The sequence below is a fragment of the Mchenga conophoros genome, linkage group LG17 (assembly GCF_057382185.1).
Source record: "Mchenga conophoros isolate Kocher_MC1m ecotype Shallow Benthic linkage group LG17, M_conophoros_male_GT1.1, whole genome shotgun sequence".
NCBI lineage: Eukaryota > Metazoa > Chordata > Actinopteri > Cichliformes > Cichlidae > Mchenga > Mchenga conophoros.
The window spans coordinates 24,774,692-24,799,101 of record NC_140542.1 but is presented as its reverse complement, the minus strand read 5'-3'; the positions used below and the strand labels follow the sequence as shown (position 1 = coordinate 24,799,101).

At 40.2% G+C, this 24,410-nt stretch overlaps 1 protein-coding gene across 4 annotated transcripts in view; it reads left to right on the top strand.

Annotated features, from left to right (window-relative positions):
* syt1a (synaptotagmin Ia) overlaps positions 1–24,410 on the top strand; it is a 224,202-nt gene that overhangs the window by 175,074 nt on the left and 24,718 nt on the right. For 3 of the 4 annotated variants that reach the window (XM_085252899.1, XM_085252900.1, XM_085252902.1), the window contains 4 exons: positions 3,379–3,551; positions 7,277–7,402; positions 18,537–18,704; positions 20,552–20,719. In XM_085252899.1, coding sequence (XP_085109025.1) covers positions 3,379–3,551; positions 7,277–7,402; positions 18,537–18,704; positions 20,552–20,719 — 635 coding nt within the window. The remainder of the gene's footprint in view (positions 1–3,378; positions 3,552–7,276; positions 7,403–18,536; positions 18,705–20,551; positions 20,720–24,410) is intronic. The other variant, XM_085252901.1, reaches the window with a different exon arrangement.

Sequence of the window (24,410 nt, the reverse complement as noted above, 5' to 3'; positions counted from 1 at the left end):
AAACTTTCAAAATAGTCTTGATGAACCATCCAGAAGCACCACTGAGGATCAGAGCTGCTCAAGTGGTGGAAACAGACTCATAAACAACGTCAAATCTCAGTGATTAGATACAAAAAATAGCATTTTTTTGGTCTTTTGTCTTTCTTCTCCAAAACAGTGTTTTTACTTCACTACTTTTTTTATGATGCATGTAATATTATCATGCTGTTTTTGTTTTTGTCTAGTGTTAACATTTGATCTGAACAGAACAGTGGTGGTTGCTGACTCAAAAACGTGGAAAATCATCGTGTTTTTTACACTAATTGGCTACTTTTTGTTATGTTTTTGTCAGAGGTGGGACCAAGTCATTGTTTTGCAAGTCTCAAGTAAGTCTCAAGTCTTTATCCTCAAGTCTCAAGTCAAGTCTCAAGTAATGTCAGGCAAGTCAGAGTCGAGTCTCAAGTCACTGGTGTAAAAGTCCGAGTCAAGTCACAAGTCTGAAACTTTGAATTTCAAGTCCTTTCGAGTCTTTAAAAAAAAAAAAACAACGAAAAAAGAATGTTGCAGTTATGCTAAATGTAAATATTAGACCATGTAATTTTAAAATCTGTGTTTTTCTCAACACATGACAAAATAGTGAACTTAGAAAATATACACAAATTGTGAAATTGCACCTCTTTAAAATGCAGCTCAATTAAACTTAGCTCCAAGAATAGTTTTCACCGACAGTTCTGAGATAAGCTGCATGTTATTCTTGGATGCGGTTGTAGGACCGGCTTTAAAATCGCATGACAAAAATATCATACACATTAAAAAAACTGTATCACCAACGTAGCCTGGACAACATTTGCTAGTTAGATGAAGTCAGCTTTCTCATCGTAGCATATTTATATGCATATTTATAATCATACGGTTCTTGGAGTGAGTGCACACACTCATGAAGTTTAGTAACTTCAGGTCACTGCAACAAGCCCAGGTACAGTTTACCGACGGATGGGTGCAGGACCTTGAAATGCACCGTGTAGAACGAAAGACCATCGTACGTATCATAAGTTTACCAGTCTCACAAATCGTCGTCATAAATACACATTCCTTAACCGTTTATTAATAGGACCTTTGAGCTCAACGGTAATTAATTAGTAGTGGAAATAATTTCTGGTACGCGTTACAGAAATGTAGCAGTGACAACAATATTGTATGCTGTAATCGTACTGGGCAATTAGTGATACAAAAAACCTGTTTTATCCTGTGAATAAAAGTATATGTTTTTGTCAATGTACCATAATAACAGAAGCGAAACACAATATTGTGTCAGGACAATTCACTATTTATGCACAATAAACAAAGGAGCATAGCGCGACAATTTCTGTTCAGCGCCAGACTTGCTTGTAACCTATATCACCAATTATGTTATGAAAATGACGCATTAACTACTAAAAAACACTGACCTTTGTGGAAATGCTTGGAGCAGACTAACCTGTGAGCTGGAGTGTTCTGGGACGTTATATTTGGTCTTTGAATGGCTGCAATCCAGGCCACCCGTCGCCTCTTTGTTACTTCGGAAACATGGCTCGAACAATTTCTCTTCAACGACGTAATCCGATAACAACCGATCTCTTTACCCATCGGCTTCCCGTGGCTGTCATGCGACCGGCTATTGCAGTTAATAATACAACAGCTTCTTGCCATTTTTTGTGTTTCTTTTTATCGCTGTATAACTGATTTTAATTGAAAGCCTGCGTGCGCTAGTACCGCTTGCCACGAGTTCCCAGAATCCTTTGCGGTTCTACCCGTGAATGACGTCACATTTTCAATCTCTATATGCATGTTAAATTTTGTATTTGGGGTAAAATATCAAGTCTTTTCAAGTAAACCGGTTCAAGTCCAATTCAAGTCCCAAGTCATTGGTGTAAAAGTCCGAGTCAAGTCACAAGTCTTACAACATTTTTTCAAGTCAAGTCTAAAGTCATAAAATTAATGACTCGAGTCTGACTCGAGTCCAAGTCATGTGACTCGAGTCCACACCTCTGGTTTTTGTATTTTCACACTAACAAGATGCGAAGCAGCATCAACTATATAAAAAATAGGAAAAACAAAAGCAGCAAAATTGAGAATTATTCCTATTCAATGTGTTATTTCTATAGGGACATTTTAGGTAGCACGTTTACATAAACAGATGTTACAGTAGAGGTTACATGTGGGAGGATGAACATCTGCTTTAACTTTATGGATCAGCTTCTGGTTTAAAGTTAATTTACTTTAAAATAATTAACACTAACACTGAGCTGTTATTGTTTTATTTAATTCAGCACAGATGCAGTAAATAAGATGTTCCTCTGGTGTGTCGTCAGCCCTGTTCGTGTCTCTAAATTACAATTAAGAATTTGATTCGGATAAACTAATCTAATATCAGGATAAAAATCCCAAATTATGCAAAAAAGAATCAAACAAGCAATGGCACATGTAATAAAATAAACTTTATTATTCCTGCTGGTACAAACATTAGGGTCAATGGAACCATTGATGGACTATTATACTGTTTTCACAGTGGGATAGACTAATAATAATAATGATAATAATAATAATATAGCATTTTTCTTTCTTTCTTTTTCTTTTGAAAAGGTCAAAATTAGTCCATTGTAAATTTGACTTGCAGGTGAAAAAACAATAACAACTTTAAACTAAAAAGGAAGACAGCCTGGTCCAAAAAGTTATTCTCCAGCTTTTTATCTTAAAAATGTTCAGGTTTAATGTAACCACTGAGATTAGGCTCAGCAGGTTTCCCTCGGAGGAAAGTTTCTGTCTAAACCTGCAGTGTTTCTGGGGAAAATTTAAAAGGAAACCCAAAGCCTTAAATCCAAACACAAAAGATCAATTAAATTTTTTAAAGGTAATATGAAAGCTTAGAGCATGAGAACAATGTGAAAGCAAACCCCTCGCCACCCCGTGAACCCGTTTGGTTTTACTGCATCAGTGGATTGTCATGGTCACACCTCTGCTAATGCCTCTCCGGCACACCCTGCCAATTCACCACAGCTCTCGCTCCAAAGCAAGTTCTGTGTTGCCGGTGATTACCGTGAAAGTGTCAGCTGTCTGAGAATCTTTTGTTTAAATGGCAAGTGGAAAATGCCAACATCTGTTACTTCCACTAAATTGGCTGAAGCCGTTCAGTCAGGTCCGATCTTTAGGAGTCTTGACACTTTTTGATGGACTTAGTGCTGATCTGTTGTACCAACTCTGTAGTCACACACGCTTTTCCTGCTTTTATCTCACCTGTAATTTGGTACAATCTCTACTTTTCAGGTCTTTGGTTCAGAGTGTTCACTGAAATGTTTTTCACTTGCCTCCAAGATTCACTCCTACTTCTGAACATCTCTTTGTTGTTTGTCCTTCTCACAGTGCCATCGTGGGCCATCGTCTCGATTGCCTTTGTGGCCATCATCCTGGTGTTAGCTTGCTGCTTCTGTGTCTGCAAAAAATGGATATTCAAGAAGAAAAACAAAAAGAAGGGCAAAGACAAGGGCAAAAATGCCATCAACATGAAGGACGTCATAGATGGGGCCAAAACCGAGGTAACGACTTTTTAAATTTTTGTTATTAAAATTCTGAAAAATTACCATCCCCACAATCCTAATTGAATAGGAAGCTTAATGCCAAAATATTTGATGCTGTGTTTGAAATATATTTTTTTTTTTCTTACAATTTTAGGAAATCTGATTCTGTATGATTACAAATTAGTTCACCAAATTGATTTGTTAAGAGAACATTTTCAACTATATACACAGTTTCCACGTAACATCATAGTATCATAGTAGCGCCCACCTGGATGGCAAAACCAGACTTTTTTCCCTGCTGTCTTCTAGCTGTTTCCACCCAAATATAAGTTTGGTTTTTTTTATTGGATCCAGGAGTGACTCAGTTTGTTTACAGGGGCTAGAAAAGCTAACAGTACAACACGGATTCCAACCACATTCAATCCTTCTTGTCCAGCAGGTTGTGCCTTTTAAACATAGTACGCTAAATTTCCAGTGATATATTTTAATCTTGAGCTCTACTGCCATAGCTTGGCATGATTTACATTTAAGAATAATCCTTCTTTAACCAATGTTCACAGTTCGGGATGTGTTCCTGACATCCCCTTCCTGTCTTTAGTCACTATACAGAGCTAAGAGTAGAAGAAAACTGTCTGAAACGGAGGCCATAGGGATTACGTGTATATATTATGACCTGGTTTAGTAACACTCACTATAGTTTTGCCAATGAAGCAATAAATTCTATTCTATTCTTTCAATAATAATAATAATAATGACAACATCGGAGAGTTCACAGTGCTTTATATCGTGAGGTAAAGACTCTACAATGACACAGTGATTTTCACCTCTCAAGCAATTTTTTTTACGTCCAGCAAGTCCACCAGGGCCCTGTTACATAAATTTTGTGTGAATTTACCTGAGAAGTATTTAACAGCTACACCTGTGCCTAATTAAACAGCCTTTAAGCTGACTCGAAAGAAGTAAAACAGAGAGTGTTCGCAACTGAGAATAAACCAGCCTTCGAACAGCAGAACAGTTTGCCCCTCTACATCAAAAATCTAAACACGGCAGTCTAAGGAGAAGGACTCTCCTTACGATAGATTTAAACCATTGCCACTGTTTTTAGCAACTATTTGTGGCTTGAAACTGATAGAATATCGACATTTTATGCTGCAATTTTTTGGATTTTCATGTGTTTTGCCATCCAGGACTGTGCAGCAGTTACGTGACTAATAACAGTGAATAGCTCTCAATAAGTTGCATTTTTTGGTGCAAGAGCTGCTACTGTACCACATATATTTTCTGTGTGTTATGTGTTTATTGCAGCCAAAGAGTTGCATTCAGCCTTTTTTTTTTACTAAAGGAAATTAAAGTCACTTAAGGTGGCTTCAGATTTAAGAGAACCTTTTAGTCTCTTTTGTTTCTCCTGCTTATAATTTTTGTGCTTTTCATTCATTCTTTGAATATTTTTTATGGTTTTGGTCATATGAGGACCTGCTCACTTGTTGAAGAGTGTGAGTAACGTTTGCTGTGTAATGAAGTGGTATCCACCCAGAGAAATGACATCACCAAATGATACACAAATGGCGAAACTCTTACTTTTCAACTGCACAGAACGAGGAAACGGTGACACGCTAACACTTGATATGGAGTTAGCACACTAATTGCACCAGCAGAGCGTCGTTTCACTCGGTGGAATCGTGCACACAGTGTGTTTAATTTGCTGCAACACCCTTGCTGTCGGACCCACGTAGACGGAAACCACTGACATTGTTTTCTTAGTTCATTTGACTGACTTCTTTTTTGAAAAAGAGCTAATTATAACTTAAATGTTAAGGAGTCTTTTATTTTCTTAGATAATAGTGAAGTGCGGAAAACTTTATTAACCACCAAGGTCATTCAATCCGACGCAGCGCTGCAGCATGTTAGATTACAAGAGTTTTCATTAATGTCCTATAGTCTTCCCGTCTTTGCACCATCCAGCTTTTAAAATTATAACTAAAGAGGCTTTAATCAAAATAAAAGACATCAGTTACTGGACACCCTAATAGCTAATCTCTGAGATTGGTGAATCTGCCACTTTCGAGGCAGGCGGTCATTTCTCCTGGTGTGCCCAGACTCTGGTGTGTTAACTCCTGTGTGTGGTTGTTTTAATTTGTGTTTCTTCCTTCTATGTCCTCCTTATCTGTGTTGTGTCTGATGACTGTTCGGGATGGTCACTGGCGGTAGGTTCCTAATTGCTGTTGGATCTTCTTAAGCCTGCTGCTCTGACGTTTTTTTTGTAGCCTCTTGAAAACAACTACTACTCCCATAGAACCAAATATATGTAACTATGCATACAGTACATGTATATCGACTGCATATATGTGTGTACAAGCTGCATATGCACATATATATGTATGAAAGAAACACTGGGTGCGCATTGATAAGGTTGAACCACACTGATCCTCGTGCCAAGCTAAAGTCTCCTGCCTTTTGAATCTTTCATTTGCATTTCAAACGAGTGGTGGCAAGCAAACTAGAATGATTGAGAGGCTCTACAAGTAAAAGCTCTTTTGAAGCTTAGTGATGAAAAGGAAGCTTCACAGCATCTGCAACCACATCTGTCAACCCAGGTGTAGCAAAGTCGCACACAAGTTGGTTTAAAGGAAACACTTTCGTTAAATTAGGGAATATTATTTCCTCAATCATTTTACCCGCTTCTCTTTTTCTGTCTTTAAAAAAAGAAAGAAAAAAAAAAAAGGCCCCAACTGGATTTGCTCACCAAAGACAGAGACCAGGTGGCTCAGTGGCAAATTTTAAAACCAATCAGTGTTGTTCAGCCTTTTGCTTTCACAACTTGACAAACTGGAGCAGGGAGGTACATTACAACCCCTTTAACCAACATCTACCCACCCACCGCTGGCATGATGCTTCTAGCTACCATCGGCGTAGGGGGTAACATTCAACCTTTAGGGCTATGATGACAATGCGACTGTATGTTTGAGGATGTAACCAAACTTTGGGAATGGGGACTCACATAAGAGCACTGTTTTGTACAACAGAGAATGCTCTGCATGCCTAGTGAAAGAGACTTCTTGGAAGGCAACTTTTGATGCTGAATGAATGACCTTGAGACCTAGTCTTTGCCTCTTCAATCGCATGTTGTTCTTATAACAAACTCCTCCACCCCCCACACCCCCTTCACTATCACCAGAGCCACCACCTGCTGTCCTCACCTCAGTGTCAGTCTAGGAAAGGGCAACTTCACTTCTCACTCTCTGCCACTTCGGACAGTTCCCAGTTGATATGTGTTTTTGCCAGAGACTTGATCTGCCTGAAATAACATCAAGGGAATTGTCTTACTATGATCTTTTCTAGAGGCATCTCTTTCTTTCTCTCTGTCTGCCTCTTTTTATCATCTCTCTCTAATTTCTCTCCACCCTCCACCCTTCTTCTTCCACTAATGCCTGCCCATTCTCATTTCTGGCGCCATCATTTGATCTTTCCCCCCCTTCAGACTGAAAAACCCAGAGATTGATAGAAAAGCACCATCGGGGGACCAGGCCCGGGGTTTTAGTGCATCACACAGCATGTCCTGGTGTTAACTGCTATGGTGTTTTAGTGCTTGCTCCCCCCCCCCCCTCTCCCTTGTATACCATAAAACAAGTGGGAGCTTTTACAGGAGTAGGTCCGGTGGCAGGACCTGGGCGGGGAATGGCTGGCAGGGTGCTAGCACCAGCGGCAAACAGGCGACACTGACTCTTGGTGGGTGTCTCCTTCAGGCCTTGAAGGATGAGGAGGATGCGGAGACAGGGCTGACTGAAACGGAGAAAGAGGCAGAGCCCAAGGAGGACCAGAAACTGGGCAAATTACAGTACTCCCTGGATTACAATTTCACAGAGAATACGGTAAGGATCTGTTCTCCAAATCTCCCTCAGTGTGTGTCGTTGTTGAGAAAGATCCTTCATTGTAAGTATGGCCACACCCAGCCTCTGAGGTCCAAGTTTGCATCTCTCCAGAGAATAAACAGGACCCAAACCAGGTTTTGCACAACATTTTCCTCTCATAGTTGCTTGATCATTGAAGCTTGAGAGCAATCTCACAGGGATATATCATGGTGGTCGAGTTTGTGCATTTGCCATGGAGCCTGGTAAAGATACAGTATACTATTGGGATTTAGTTTGTCTCTGTATTTGTTTCTTTCTTTCTACTTGATTGAATACAGCCCCTGCAGATATCCATCTGCTTTATTTTTTCCCAGCGACTGAGTTTTAAAAAGCAGAATGAGGAAGCACATCAACTTCCTGGTGCCAGATGTTGTGTGACAGATAATAGATGCGGTGCATGAACACACTGTCCCTCACTAGGCTAGCTAACTCCCCATTTTAAGCAGAACTGACAGCCAGAGATTAGCTGGTAACACACAATGCTCCTCTACACGCCAGTGTTGGAACCTCTACCTTTTTCACAAAAAATGCTCGCCCAGATCTTACGTGTCTCTCTGGTTTGTATCCAACAATTGTTTGTGTTAAAATTGTGAAATATTCATCAATTCACAGATTACAAAAGACAGTAATGGTGCTAATATAATTATGTTGTGCAGATGCTATTTGTGTTCAGTCAACCAGCCCCTTATTTCTGTTAGAGAAGCAGTCATTTCATAAAAGAGGGATATTATGTGGACAATATTGCTTTTCACAGAGTTGATCTGTCATGTAGCGGGAGGCGCTGACAGGTCTCTATGAGGTTCTTGATTACACAGGTAATAAGCTCCACAGTGGAGCTCAAGCGTAATGAATGGATGACAGTTTTTACATTTTGTGACGGTGACCTGAGAAAAGCCGGGCTCGACTCACTGCCGGTGAAACTCACAACAGGCAGAGCTAAAAACCTGAGGGGAGGCGGCAGTTTATCTGACCCACTTTTAGCCCCACGAGGGACACAGTGCAGAGGCACAGTGGCCTTCAGGATTTTGTATTATTTATTTTTTTTGCCAGGCAATCAACATGAGTACCAAAAACCTGCCCTGGGAGAACTGGTACGGGTGATTGGCTAAATGCTGTGTGTGAAATTCCTGTTATTACTGGCATATTGCTTTTAGATTAGATTAGATTAGATAGAACTTTATTAATCCCTCGGGTGGGTTCCTCTGGGAAATTTGATTTCCAAAAAAGCACAGCACCGACAGAAGTTACAGAGTTACAGAATATTATATATATATAAATATATAATACACACACACACACACACACACACACACACACACACACACACACACACACATATATAAATACAGAGACAATATAAATAAAATATACGAAGGGGATAAATAGAATAAATAGGAATAAAAAATAAAAATACAAGTGAATTGCACATTTCAAGTATTGAGTCTACTGCACTGTTGACTATTTACAAAAGTATTGCACAAAAGGTATTGCACAGTGAGGTGAAGAGGCACTACAGCTTAGTTGTTCCCCCCTCCTTTGTCCTCCTGTTTCCCCTCCCTCTCCCCTCCAGGGAGGAGTTAAACAGTCTGATGGCGTGTGGGACAAAGGAGTTTTTAAGTCTGTTAGTTCTTGTCTTTGGGAGAAGCAACCTGTCACTGAACAGACTCTTCTGGTTGTTAATGGCCGTGTGCAGAGGATGTCTGGCATTGTCCATAATGTCCATCAGTTTCTTTAATGTCCTTTTCTCTGCCACTGTCACCAGAGTGTCCAGCTTCATGCCGACCACAGAGCTATATGCAAATGCATATGAAAGAAAATAAGAAAAAGCACTTAAGCCCTAAAACATACAGTTAGAATGCATTAGCTAAAGGCATTTACAGAAAGTTGATATGCATTTTTCTTTTCTCATGAGGCTCTATTGATGCTATTCACTGTAGCAAACCACCACATACTGTCAGAATGACTCACAGTCCTGCAGTAGTTTATACTCCTTTCTATGGAGTCGGTTTTAGAACACCTACAGTGTGTGTAAATGTCAGCCAGTGAAGCATGAGTTTTTCCTTTTATGTTGAGGTTATTGCTCTTTGACTGCGAAAAAATGATCTCTAAGATCTCAGACTCTTCTGGTTGTTTATGGCCGTGTGCAGAGGATGTCTGGCATTGTCCATAATGTCCATCAGTTTCTTTAATGTCCTTTTCTCTGCCACTGTCACCAGAGTGTCCAGCTTCATGCCGACCACAGAGCTAGCCCTCCTGATCAGTTTCTCCAGCCTGGATGAGTCCCTCTTTGCTGTGCTGCTCCCCCAGCACACCACAGCATAGAAAAGTACTCCAGCAACCACCGACTGGTAAAACATCCTCAGGAGCTTCCTGCAGATGTTAAAAGACCTCAGCCTCCTGAGGAAGTACAGTCGGCTTTGGGCTTTTTTATACAGGTACTCTGTGTTGCATGACCAGTCCAGTTTATTGTCCACCCACAGCCCGAGGTACTTGTACTTGTTGACCACCTCCACCTCCTCCCCCTCTATCTGAACTGGCAGTGGACCTTCTCTGGACCTCCCAAAGTCCACAACCAGTTCCTTAGTCTTTGAGGTGTTGAGTTGCAGGTGGTTTGTGTGACTCCATGCGACAAAGTTCCTCACCAGACTTCTGTACTCCTCTTCTTGATCATCCCAGATACACCCCATGATGGCTGTGTCGTCTGCAAACTTCTGAATGTGGCATAATTCAGAGTTGTAGCAGAAGTCAGAGGTGTACAGGGTGAAGAGAAGAGGGGACAGCACAGTTCCCTGTGGTGCTCCTGTGCTGCTGACCACAGTGTCAGACGTGATGTCCTTCAGCCTGACGTACTGTGGTCTGTCGGTGAGGTAGTCGGAGATCCAAGCCACCAGGCAGGGGTCCACCTCCATCCTGTTCAGTTTTTCTTGAAGCATACAGGGCCGGATGGTATTAAAGGCACTGGAAAAGTCAAGAAACAGGATCCTGACCGTGCCTTTTCCCCCATCCAGGTGTGAGTGGGCTCTGTGTAGGAGGTACAGGATGGCATCCTCCACTCCGACACCCGCCTTGTATGCAAACTGTAGTGGGTCCTGGGCATGTTGTACCTGTGGTCGGAGGAGGTTGAGGAAGAGCCGCTCTAGAGTCTTCATAAGATGTGACGTCAGTGCCACCGGTCGGAAGTCATTCAGCTCATTGGGCCGGTTCTTTTTGGGGACCGGGACGATGCAGGATGTCTTCCATAGGGCGGGCACTCTCCCCAGTCGCAGACTGAGGTTGAAGACTCGTTGTAGCGGCTCCCCAAGTTCAGCAGCACACGCCTTTAGCATCCTAGGACACACCTTGTCTGGGCCTGCTGCCTTTCTGGGGCGAAGCTTCCTCAGTTGTCTCCTGACCTGATCCACTGTGACACTGGGAGATGTTTGGGAGGAGGGGAGGGGGGGAGATGTCTTGCTGCTGAGAGAGGGATTGGAGGAGGGGGGTGTCATGGTGTCAGGAAGGGGGGGAAGCGAGGGAGGTAGGAGAGTGGGGATTGGACTCTGTAGTGAAGGTGAGGGTGGGGGGGTTGTGGGCTGGTCAAACCTGTTGAAGAAGTTGTTAAGTTCGTTTGCCTTCTCCACAGAGAAGGCAAACACAAGAAGCATCTAGTTTTGGGATAGTTTGTAGTTACGCAGGCAGCAGTTTCATTTGATATGTGGGTGGGTGGTGGGGGTTCAAAAAGTAAAATCAAAATTACCGTCTGAAGAGGCTGAAAGCAGGGATTTTAAAAGGTAACCTTGCCATAGAAAGATGGGTTCACCTACCTACAAGCCACCACCACCATCTTTCTCTTCACAGTGGGGACAAAATCATGCAAATTAACACACAAATACCCTTAAATGTGCAAAATAAATAAATAAACACAATTTACAGAAAACAGTTATTGCACAGAGTTCAGATAAAACAGGGAACAAGAACAAAAGTGGTGATCCTCAGGGGGTTTCAATCACGAGATACATCAATTTTCTAATGTATAGATTGTTTTTAGAGTCTTATCATAAGAATACATTTCACTGTATCTATGTACGCATACGTACATAGAGAAATGGGAAGTTACAGATTGTTAAAAGTGCATCTATTTGTGCAGAAATGACAAAAAAACAAGACAAAAAAACGCTCTTTTATTACTTTAAGATCACTGAATACAAAATTTATTACGTAAAATTTTAGAAAAAATGAAAACTGCTCTCAGTGAATTTGTTCCTATTGGGCCTGCATGAATTGTAATAGCATAAAAAAATCTATTTGTTGTCTTTTGAAGTCTGTTAAATTTCAGGGGCCCTTAGAGTGGGAAAAAAAAACAGTCAACACAACACAAAAAGACTTCATAATGTCTGCACTGAACTGAGTGGACAGGAATAATTGAAAATTGGATCGCTTATTAGAAAATGTAGAACAATGGTGTAAAGTGAAGGTGGGGCAATCCCCACCCCAAACGCATCTGGCAGTCTTGGTTAGAAATAAGTATGAAGGTAGTAATTGTCACCTCCAATGTCACATATGGAAAAAACACAGTTTGCATCATATGGATTGATGCTATATTTTTAAGCCATTATCATTTTGTCGCTATATCTTCCAGGCAGGAGGAAAAGAAGAAAACCGCAGAGGAGGGTCATGGATGTAGTGAAGGAGGGCATGCAGAGGGCTGGTGTGGTGGCGATATCTGTGGCAATATGTTAAAACTGAAGTTTTATATACTCGAGCATAATTTCTCGTAACACTTATGGAGTTAGTGAAAGAACAGGGTCCTTTCTGCAGGAGAAAATCTTTCAGGAGATACATATGAAAATTAGAAATATAAGTACAGTTGTTATGGAGGTAAGTAAAAATTCAGCACACTTCTAACAGCAGGCAACAGCAATCCTCCTATCATGAGTTTGCTTTATACACCCCCTGCATGGATAAGTGAACAGGGGGGATATCTACACTAGCTGCCAAGCTACCCATGAAGTATGTAGGTTTTCCTTGAGGCCTTTGCACCTTAGTCCAGTATCAACCTTTTGTGTGGCAAAAGGCTTTAAATAGTGAATGATATTCACTTTGTTTTTTAGGTTCACAGTCAGATTTGTATTCTGCTGGAGCCTTGGGTATAACGAGTCAAATATGTGCAGCAGGGATGTCAAACCACATACAGCCTACTATCATCTTAAGTAGGAGCAGTTAAAGTCTAATTTCTGTCCATGTAGAGACATTTGACCACACATTTAATCCTGAGATATCCCAACTTAAGGAAATAAGTCTAATTTCAGCAGTATGTCATCTGCATAATAAGGAAATGCGTCGGTAGGAAATGAAGTAAATCTTAGAGCACAAATATTTGGGATTAATTTGAAAGGGTGTTTTTTGTCGATTCACAGAAAAGTCTGTAGAGAAAAAGAATTTCACAGTAAGTTTCTATATTAGATATTTTTTAAAAAGACAACTTTTATTTCATTTAATTAAATAAATTGTTAAAGTAGGAAAAGCATAAAAACATAAAAATACAAATTTTTACAAATAAATAATGTATGCCCTTAAAAATTTCCAACAATTGTTCCAGTGGCCCCTGGGCCTTATGTTTGGGGGGAAGCACACTACTACTACTACCAGCCAGTCAGTTTATTGGATTGTGAGTAATGCTGTTGCTATGTTTACGAACCCCAAATGTCCTGTGCTAGTGGAGTTGTTTGCCTCCGGAAACAAAATGTCATCAGTAAGCTTCACAGACAACTCTGACTAATTTGTCACAGATATTCAAAAATCTGCTTCTCCTTTAAGATACCGCCGTAAGCGCTAATAACTAATTAATTGTATGTGTTTCAAATGTTCCCCAGTGACCTAAAACTCTGTCAGTAAATGTTCCACCCTGCCAAGAAAAAGAAGGAATCACTGGTGTGTCTGTGTATACAAAACCGAGGCAAGGAGATCAGGCTGAGTGGGATAAGACTTGCAGATTAATGTCAAGTCCTCGTGGCAAAAAGAATCTCAGCTTTGTTTCTGTCTGTTAACCACCACAAATGGCTGCTGCCCCTGGTGTTGATGACACTGGGTTTATACACTAATGAGACGAAAGGTTTTGTAAAAGATCCAAATCATTTATGGAGAGGCGGCACGGCTACATGAGGCAAATACACAGCAAATGAACCACAAAGAGCCCTCTAAGCACAGCAGGGAGAGAATTAGAATGTCATTCCTACTTTCAACATCATTACCATATTCATTGCTCTTCTTTGCAGGTCAAGAGCAGGCATACGGCATTGTGTCCAGTTAGGAAATCGTTCATATTATTGGGTTTTTATTATTTATTTCAGAATACCCCCCAATCAGTTCATTTCCAAAATAACACACAAAGCCACTGCACATTGGCGGACTATTTTTCAGGACGGCAAATCCGTCTCAGGCTTCTTTGGAAGTGTGTGCATGTGTGTGGAGTCCCAGCACAGGCATTATGCACTGGGACAAAACCCTCCGAAGATCAGGTGCCAAGAGCTGAATCACCATCCTGTGCCCATTCTGGTCATCTGCTCACTGGACTGAAGAGTAACATATAAACAAAAGGGGGTTAATACCAGCAGCCGTTTGCTGTGAGAGGGCTAGAGTCCCATAGTTAAATAGAAAAGCCCACACAGATGTGCAAACACATAGCCACTGTTATTTTGCTTTATCGCAGAGGTGTAATGGTTAGTCAGATGTTTAAATTTTGGCTGTCATCAGGCTGGTGTTTTGGAGCCATAATTCTTAGCAGGCTGTTTTTAAAAACTTTATTGGAACAATGCACAGAGGTAACTGCTAAATTATTTTTAGATAATGCTCCAAAAGGCACCACTAACCAAAAAACCAAATGTATAATGTAATGATTTAAATTATTGTAGGTAAGGTTTAACAGCAATTCGCTACTGTGCATAGTAACGTGGGTTGTATTGAGAGGAGGCGGCAGAAACACTTAGCAGGACAGTCACAAACAACGACCACACTGGTACTGGAAATTCTATAGTGCTTGTACTTTAATACACACTCTCTTCACCAACCTTACAAGGCCTGGGTGAACGGCTGCTGTCTTATCATAAATGAACTGTAGTGTTTCTACAACCCGTAACTCTACCTTGAGTTATTGAGGTGAAATTTTAAGGTCCATCTCAGGCCACGTGTTCACATGCAAGCACGCTTCTCCCATACTCTAACAGAGGGCAGTGGTGCATCCTTGTGAAATCACTAACCCTTAATTTAGGTTGTCTTGAAGAGACACCACACAATTGTGACTGTTACAGCATCCGAAGAGGCAGTCAAAGCAGTCAATCAAAAAGGCGACAACTCAAAGCTTTAAGCCTTACACCTGTTGTACAGTTGTTATGAAGGGAGAAACTATCCATACACACCTCAGCTGTTGTTGTACTGGGCTGTAAACATGTTTTTTTATTGCTGTTAAGTTTGCTTCTTTAACCTGAGAGTCTATAATGATGGGTTTGACTTGCTATTGGTGCTAGCCTGAAGTAGCGACTCGGTTAGCTGTATTTGTCCATATGATCTAAATGTCAAGTTTGAGAGAAGTGCAGCAAGTTGGTGGATGGTAAACAAAGAGAGAACAGAATTGTTATGCTACAGTGAAGCTAGGGAAAACAACCATATGCAATGAATTTGACAGGGCCTGCAGCCACTCACAGTCAGCTGCTGTTTTCAAAGCAACTTTGGGGCATCAAGAAGGTGATAAAACGGCAATGAGATTTAGTGACACGAGTCTGCTATCAGTTTGGTGGTCAATTTGGGAATCATACTAATACGCCATTAATTGTGATATATTGGGAAAAATTGAAAATCAGCTGCCGTCTACATACAGAGAAAATCATATTTACCAGAAATGTCCATTAACTTCTGAAATTTCTCCATAAATTCAATTCAATTCAATTTTATTTATACAGCACCAAATCACAACAATAGTCGCCTCAATGAGCTTTATATTGTAAGGTAGACCCTACAATAATACATAAAGAGAAAAACCCAACAATCATATGACCCCTATGAGCAAGCACTTTGGCGACAGTGGGAAGGAAAAACTCCCTTTTAGCAGGAAGAAACCTCCTGTAATAACATGCTAATGACATGCATCTATGTTTCTTGAAAGCCACAAGGAAAATAACATTGTTTATTAATGATTCACTTTTTATTTACCCTTTTAAAACTAGAACACTAACTGTAGTATGCATACATGATTACAGACACGAAAGAGATAATGCAAGATTTTCAGCTTTTCTATATTTAAAGTGCTTTTTCCATTAATTCTACCTTGTTAGTTGGGGAAAACAAATATTTAAAGACATCACCTTCAACGCCAGAGTAGCTGTCTTCGAGGTGAGTTTTAAACAGTGGGATTTTTAATGAGCTTTGAAAAAAAACAACTCTTGTCAGTCTGTTCTGTAGACATGGAGTGTCATACAGGATTGGAAAAGGTACAATTAGCAGAAGCAGCAAAGTGCCCATCAACATTTCCAGCCACATCCCGCTCGTATCTCTTCTCGAGCGTCGGTGCCTCTCCCAGTAAAGATGGTGTGACATGCTGTGTCTCCCACTGACTGTGCTGATGGATGGGTGGAAATCAGCAGGACAGCGCGGGAGGATAAATTGCTACACTTAAAATCCAAGTGCCGCTTCACAGCACTACAGTGCACAACATGGTTCCATTTAGGTTAAGGTAAATGACGCCAAGTCACAGTAATAACTGGTGTGTTTTTGGAAATGTCATGAAAATGTTGTGCATAACCTGGTGAACAGCAATCAAAGCAGTCCCAAACTTTCCACTGTGTATTTGTTTAATGTTTGCTGCTGTCATGTAAAATGTCTGTTAATGTGAGTATTTGTGCTTTAACCTTTTTGACTCTTACTACTGTCCTTATGCAAATATGGAGCAAGTAATGGTACAGATGTCATTCTGACCTAAACCTGTGCAATAATCATGTTTTATTGAATTATCAATGAATAAATATTGTATCTAGAACATTAAATACAAATAAGTGTGAAGCTTTTTAGCTCATTGTACTGTTGGGTATGTAAACATTTTGTAGAGTAAAAGCTGTTTTTAAGGGAGAAATATTCTCATTAGTTATAGTTAGTTAATTCTCATCAAGTTATACATACATAATGTGTGGAGGCAAGCAGACAGTTTTTAAAGCTAAAGTATATTTTGCATCTGTGACATACATTAGACCTGCACATCCTCACTTGATGTATGAGCCGGCCCATTTATGTTCTGAGAAAAGTGAAAAGTCTGTGACTGTCTGCATACACGGAGATTCATTTTAACTGCTTGCATTCAGAGTCTAGCCAGAACTTTATGGATTTGAAAAACAAATTCAGAAATAGTGGCGTAGTTGTCACAGGACTGCAATGTAACTGCACAGAGGCGTTCAGCTTCTTTTTACATAGAAATATAATCAGAATACAACCAATTAGCAACCAGTTGAGTCAAGTCCCCTATTGCAAAAAGACATGTCACAGACAAGCTAATCTGGATTAATTGCAGAGCTGTAATTAGTCTCATATATAAATAAGACGTCAGTTATCTGTTAATCTTCGCCAGTCTGTTTGAGTCTGATTGTTGGGAGACAGGTTAACTCCCAACAGGCAACCTGTGCGGTCGTTTTATGATGGTGTTACATGCTCAACCTCTGGGTGACGAGTTGGTGACTGTAACTTCTTGCAATCTGTCTCCAACAGCAATGAAAAATGTTTTTAAAATCAATCACTGGTTACCCAGTGATTTTTCCAAGATACAAGGAGGTTGCTATTGTATTCTTACCCCAGTGTGACTGAGCCATTAAAGTGACTGAGAAATGAGCTTTTCTAACTTGAAATGTGAGTTCTGCATTGGAGGAGAGCATCAGAGGTGTAGGACATTCAAAACACTTTGTTGTTACAGCTGTTAGAAAAGTGTTTCAGAGCTGCTAAACTTTTCCAAATCTTTTAAACAATTCAAAAGTGAACAAATTTCAGTATTATGCTATGTAATGTAGCTGATTCAAGCCCAAGAAGACATCAATCTGTGGCTCAGGAAGGAAAATCAAAGGGGTGTGCACTTCTGGAAACATGTCTTCAAAATCAGTTAATCATTTATCAAAGCCTATCTATATTTCACCTTTGATGGAAGTTCATGCTTGACTAAATACGTGTGATTACATAAAATCTAGATGGAAGGTTTGATGAAACAAAAAGACAAAAGAGCATCTATCTATCTATCTGTATATAAAAAATGTGTAAAATGTGCAACTTATGTAAATAAGTTAATAAAGTTATTAAATAAGTATAACATTTAGCCACAAACCCAGTTTTTAAGTTTATATTTAAAGATTTAAAAGTGCTTCTTTCCAGGATGTATTTAGATTTGAAGGAATTCCTTCATTTTTGTCCATCTCAATGTCTCCACACATGTAAATATAACTCAGCTTTTGCTCTGAGTCTGCTGTCAGAAATCGTATAGCATATTATATATAAAACAAAAAAACAAAAACGAAATCATGCTGGTGGTTAATGCTGATTGGGCTGGAGGTCACTGTTTATTTGCCACTGCGTCAGTGGTAGCACCACATAGTACACCGATGCGGCTCCTGACAGCTGTAGAGCTCCATGGCTGAGTGCCCTGGTCGGCTTCCAGATTGCCGCTTGATGGGTGCCTGATACGAAGTTGATTGACTGACTAGCTGGGCCTCTGGAGAGGCCTTTGAGTAGAGGCTCTGACTGGCAGGTCAATCAGCCTCCCAGGCCCCCCATTGTGGTTATCAATTATCAGCCGTATGTGAAGAAAAACAGTCCGCTTATTCCAAGTCTGACACTTGCTGACCTTTAACAACTCTTCAGATTTGAATCATCTTCAGGACACCATTATAAAGCAATGAATGCTGGTGATATTAAAAGATAAGGATGGAAAATCACATTTTCTTTAGATCTTAGAGCAATGAACAGGCAATTTAACCAAGATATGATTTCTTTATAAGGGTGTTGGTGGGAAGACAGGGGAAGTAATGATGATTTGGATCTATGAGCACTGAAAGGTCTTCGCTCACGATTCTGCGTGTCCCCTTTTCCTTCTCAGCTCATGGTGGGGATCATTCAGGCGGCCGAGCTGCCTGCTATGGACATGGGTGGCACATCTGACCCATACGTAAAGGTCTACCTGCTGCCTGACAAGAAGAAGAAATTTGAGACCAAGGTCCACAGGAAGACCCTCAACCCCGTCTTCAATGAGCAGTTCACCTTCAAGGTGCACCTTACAATAAAAGCAACATTTAATCTGCTTCCACTGAATTTTAAGAAACATCTGCGCATCACAAACTCTTTTTTTTTTTTTTTGCTGGAGATCTTTTGCTTCCACTGACAATCCAATTTGCATGCAGCCTTGAATGCTGGGAAGGTGTGGAGACAGCAACCAGCTGGCACATTAACAAGCTCCTGACAGAATATCTCTCACACGCACAGTTACACTCACACACACACAAACACACACTGAGGCTCGATGTGATTGGGATTAACACAGGCAGATGCACCGCCACACCCTGGCCTTGCCTCGGCTGTAATGGATGTGTGGCCCCTGCTCAGTAGTGGGGAAAGTTTTGTTATTCAACCAAGAGCGGAGAGCGCAGGTGTTTGGTGTAAGTTAAGCATAATGTGATGTGATATCTATGCAGAATTTATTTGTGTGTGTTTTTGTAGTGCTTAAATCAGAATCTCTGATGCATCGTGGGGGGAAACAAACAGGAAATGGGATTATAAGAAGTGGTGATGTCGTCAAAAAGATGAGATGTTTATGGGAGATAAGGTCAAGGACAGTCTTATTAAAAGATACTCCTCTCGCTATCCAGTCATATGTCAGTTGTTTTTCATATAATTCAGAGATTTATCAGGATATAGTTAGATGTTTTTCATTTTTTATTTGGTTAACAATAAAGATTCAAAGATTTTTTAAATGTCATAGATTGCATATAAACAAAGACAAACTGGTGACTGTTTTGAAGCATTGAGAAGAACATTTTAACTGTCACCCTCTTCTTCTTTTAGACCAGGCTTGACCATATTTGCAGTGTGTTTGCTGTCTTGGTTAGACAGGTGTCTCTGTTATGTCATTAGCATGCTAGTTTTGGTTTAAGTGAAATGTAAAACTGAAGAGCCGACTTCAGCTGATAGCTGCACAATGAAGAAACAACGTACCGAAAACTGTAGCAAATTAATGTGAAGCTCAATTTTTAGCCTTTTTTTTCCTAAATTTGGCTATAATAAAAAAAATGTTCACGTTCCATTGAATTTGACTTAAAATTAGTGACTGATGCCATAAAGTTACAAGGAAAGCGTTTAATAGGGTCAAAAATGAAGTGAGGAGTTCTAATTTCTTCACAAATTCCTTTATTTTAAAACCAGAAGAGTCGCCCCCTGCTGGCCAAGAGAATTAAAGCAACAACTTTAACATTGGACTCGAGAGTCATGACAGTCATCCCCTTATGCTCATGCTAAACTGCTTTGTCACTATATTCACTCTGTTCTCTGCCCTGCCTTTAAATAACTTTTATTGCAAATTCAAACAGGCTCAAAAAGACTGCATACCTGAATGCTCTGGTCACTAGTGGGCAGCCTCTATAGTTTGGTTCTTGTAACTTTTTCCTTTCATTAGATATAAATCTACCCACAATGAAAGCACATCCACTGCCTATTACTCATGTGTGCATTGAGTTTGTCAACATCGGGGTTATACAGACGGGTTTGCCCCATTACTGCCCCCCATTTGCAGGAAGAACGAATCAATTGAAAAGATTTGAGCACATGAGCTTGTGACAACATACCAATGATCTAAAAATTAAACTTCATACAAGATCATGCCAAAGCTTTTTTTTTCTTTTTCTTCTAGTGGTCACATTGGTTTGAAAAAGAGTCGTCTGAGCAACTTGTAGGCTACAAAAAAAGAAAGAAAAATAAATTTCTGCTAAAATTAGTCAAATATAAGCTTAAGAATTGTATAATCCTGAAATAATGTCAGGTTCTGGGCTTTTTACATTGTTAAATAGATATAATCAACCTCACCTGGGTGAGCCATAAATGCTTTGCCTCTTTCTACTTCAGGTCCCGTATGTAGAGCTTGGCGGGAAGACACTGGTGATGACGGTGTACGATTTTGACCGCTTCTCCAAGCATGATGCCATTGGCGACATCAAGGTGCCCATGAACAAGGTGGACTTCAGCCACATAACAGAGGAGTGGCGGGATCTGCAGAGCGCTGAGAAGGAGGAGGTAAGACGTCTGCCAAAATTTGCAATTACACCTCATAAAATGAGAAATAAACTCAATTTGAAATCACTTTGTGACACCTGTCTCATGCCGAGGCACAGATTTGTACATCTAGCAGCTGCAGTTTTAATGAAAAGGGCATAAGTGATATCAGAAGCATTATTTTATTTTGCTCAGCAAACTTGTACTGCAAATGCGGTGCGGTCGACGATGTAATCCATCTCCTCTGGAAATGTCACTTAATCATATGTCCGCACTTCCCCTTCAATTAACAGACGTGTAACTTCCCAGCCACCAATCCAGGAGATTCAATTTTCATGGTAAATGTCATGGCATATAGCATGTGTTGCCAACCTTATTTTTAGCATTACGGCAGGTTGATTTAAAGGTTAATTATAACGGTGCAGAATAGGTTGGTGGTGTTTTTCAAACTGAAGGGCATCACGTTACTTTCTTTTGTGAGCTTGTGCGCAGCTTTACCTGACAGGCTTATACACTGAAGTGATGCTTGGTATTCCTTATTCTTAGTTAAACATTGATTAATGAATCATTGTAAGACAGACCCCGGGTGACTTTATTCTTTATGGCACAGATTCAACAAGGTGCTTGAAACATTCCTCACACATTTTGAACCATATTGGCTTGATCGCATCACGCAGTTGCTGCAGATTTGAGATCTGGTGACTATGAAGGCCATTTGAGTACACCGAACTTACCAGCATGTTCAAGAAGCATATGTACACTTTGGTGTGCACTGTGGCCATAAAGGGATTGGTGGTGCAGTAATAATTGTGTAGGCTTCGGTGTTTTGGTGTTCAAACAATGCTCAGTTGGTACCAAAAGGTCCAAAGTATGACAAGAAACTATTACACCTGACCCACTGATATAAGGATAGAGGAATCCATGTTTTCGTTGACCCCACATTCTAACCCAAACATGAAAATGTTGCATCAGAAATTGAGACACATCAGACCAGGCGATGTATTTCCAATCTTTTAGTCTCTGAGTTTGGTGAGCCTGTGTGCATTGTAGCATGAGTTTCCTGTAGCTGATGGCTGTGTTTCTTCTGCTGCTGTAGCCCATCTGCTTTGAGCTTAGATTTCCTGTGCATTCAGAGATGTTCTTCTACATACCTTGGTTGTAAGAAGTAGTTAATTTCACTTACTGTTCCCTTCAGTTTGAAGCAATCTAGGCATTCTCTTCTACATTTTGTCCCAGAGAACTACCGCTCGTGGATGTTTTTCTGACCATTCTCTGTAAGCTGGAGTTCCCAGTAGATCCGAAGTTTCTGAAATACTCAGCCTAGTCTATATGGTACCATCTACATGCCCAAATGTAGGCCTAAGGCTGATTAGTAGGGGTGCAACGATACACAAAATTCACGGTTCGGTTCGATACTTTGAGGTCACGGTTCGATATTTTTTCGATACAAAAAAATGTTCATGCGTTTTTAAATAGTCATTTATTAAAATTATAAATATATATTTTAACTCAAAAGTACAGGTTTTAAATTTAATGTTGCTTAAACAACAAAGTAATAAAAAAATAAATCTATCTGATCGAGAAATCACTCATCTTTGGAAAAGAGAGTTTATTACAGAGAAATGGCTCTTTCCAAAATAAAAGCTATACTATACGCTTCTTCTGGGCTATATTCTCAGCAGCATATTAAACATATCAGGTCTCCATGAGGAGAATCATGTGCTAACAGCTGTCTAAATGACTCGGGTAAAGTTAGTAGCATGCATGCTTGTTGTTTTTGTCTGCTTCCACTTGTCTTTGCACGAGGATGATGTCGGCGTAAATGTGCAGTCATATTCGTTGTGTTCCCACTAGTGCTGTCAGCGTTAATCTGAAATGACGTTAACGCCACAACACGGCAAATCTCCGTTAACGAGCTACCGCGGATCGCCCCGTGCGTGGGGCTGGACGGCGTCAACACGTTAACGAGCTAACTGCGCTAACACACTAGTTCCCACCAATATAATTGAGCATTGCGTGGCACATCCGACATACTGTTTTACTTTTGTCCATGACGCGCTTACCTTCAGGGTCATACTTGACACACATGAAGACCAAAATAGTTCCAAAGGCCAGATCTGAATGAGGGTGGGGGAGGTTCAATTTGTCATGTTGCAATGAGCTTAGCTTCTGTCTTGCTAGCTTGTGCTGCGCTCAGTGAATCTGTGCTCGACAGTGTAGCCTAGGCGGAGTAGTCGAACGCAGATCCACTGAGCTCTCAACACAAACAGCATCGTCAGAAGAAAAGTTGATAAAATAAATTTAAAAATTTTGTATTGTTCAATACATATGCGTACCGAACCGAAAGCACTATATCAAACGGTTAAATATCGATACGAGTATCGTTGCATCCCTACTGATTAGATAGTTCTGTGAATGAACTGTTGAAGAGGTGTACCTAGCGAAGTGATTGGTGACAAAAAAGGGGAAAATATAATAAGTCTCATTTAAGTATCTGTAATGCAAAGAAGGCACTGAAAGCATATTCAAAAAAGTGAGAAAAGAAAGCTGCTTTCAGGTAAAAATCTTCTTCTTCACCTATACACAAGTAGCACAATCCTCTTTATTTTTAAGGTCAAATATGAAGTATCGGAGTCCCTAAAATGCCCTTTCCATTGAAGAAGCAGCGGCTGACCTTTTACAGTTCAAAGAAAATATTAAAGAGCTCGGTCACTGCTCTTGACAGGCATAATTAACTGTCACTGCTTCTTTTACTAGCCTCAAGAGGAGAATGCATTTGCGTTCATTAAAATGCGACTCCCATCATCAAAGTAAGACTATTTAGTCTGTGGTTTTTAAAGCAGCTACAAGTCAGGGGAGCAGATGACAAATGAAATGCAGGGGAGGGTCCATTACAATATAAAACACACTGCAGCCATTTTCAGCACTCCTATTCTACATGAGGAAATAGACCTTGATTGGAAGTTGATGGAAGATGAAGAGTCAATATTCGGATCTGGATTGCCTTTGATTTATAACCTCTTTTCGAAATGACCAGATGTAAAACAGGTGCGACCTAAGCGGGAGTTATTGGCTGTGTCTGCTTCAGGTGTTGATAAAGGATATGGAGAGAATATGAACCGATCTCTTTTCAGTCTCAGATAATGAGCCTGTGTCGTGATGGTGCTTTGCTTGAAGCAGTGAAGTGCAGTGCAGGGCTTTTCCTGCAAACAAGGAATCAAATCACACGATTGAAAACCTTCAGGACGCTTGTTGTACAATTGATTGCTTTGACTCTGAAGCTGTGACTCAGAGATACACTTTGATCTGAAACATTACATTTGACATGCTGCATTTCTGTTTGCCACCTAGCAAAAAAAAACAATTTTCGATTTAATTTGTGTGCTTTGTAACTTAAATGCATCCTCCTCTTCTTTTCACACTTTCTTGGTTTTTTTTATTCCAACTATTTTGACTTTCATTAAAGAAATCAAGTTCAAGTATAACACTGCAACAGCTGAGTTTCTCTGTTTAGACAAATTACACTGTAATCGAAGAGTGTTTTTGTCCTAATTTTTCTTTCCTGTATTTTGAAATTATTTATCAGGGCAGCAGACAGCTGGCTCACATAATGATTACATTGTTAACAGCTTGTCTTGATCAGTGGAGTACAATACACTGGAAAATGCTCCACTTATTAAGGCAAATTTGTCTGAAAAACTAGTATCTCCAC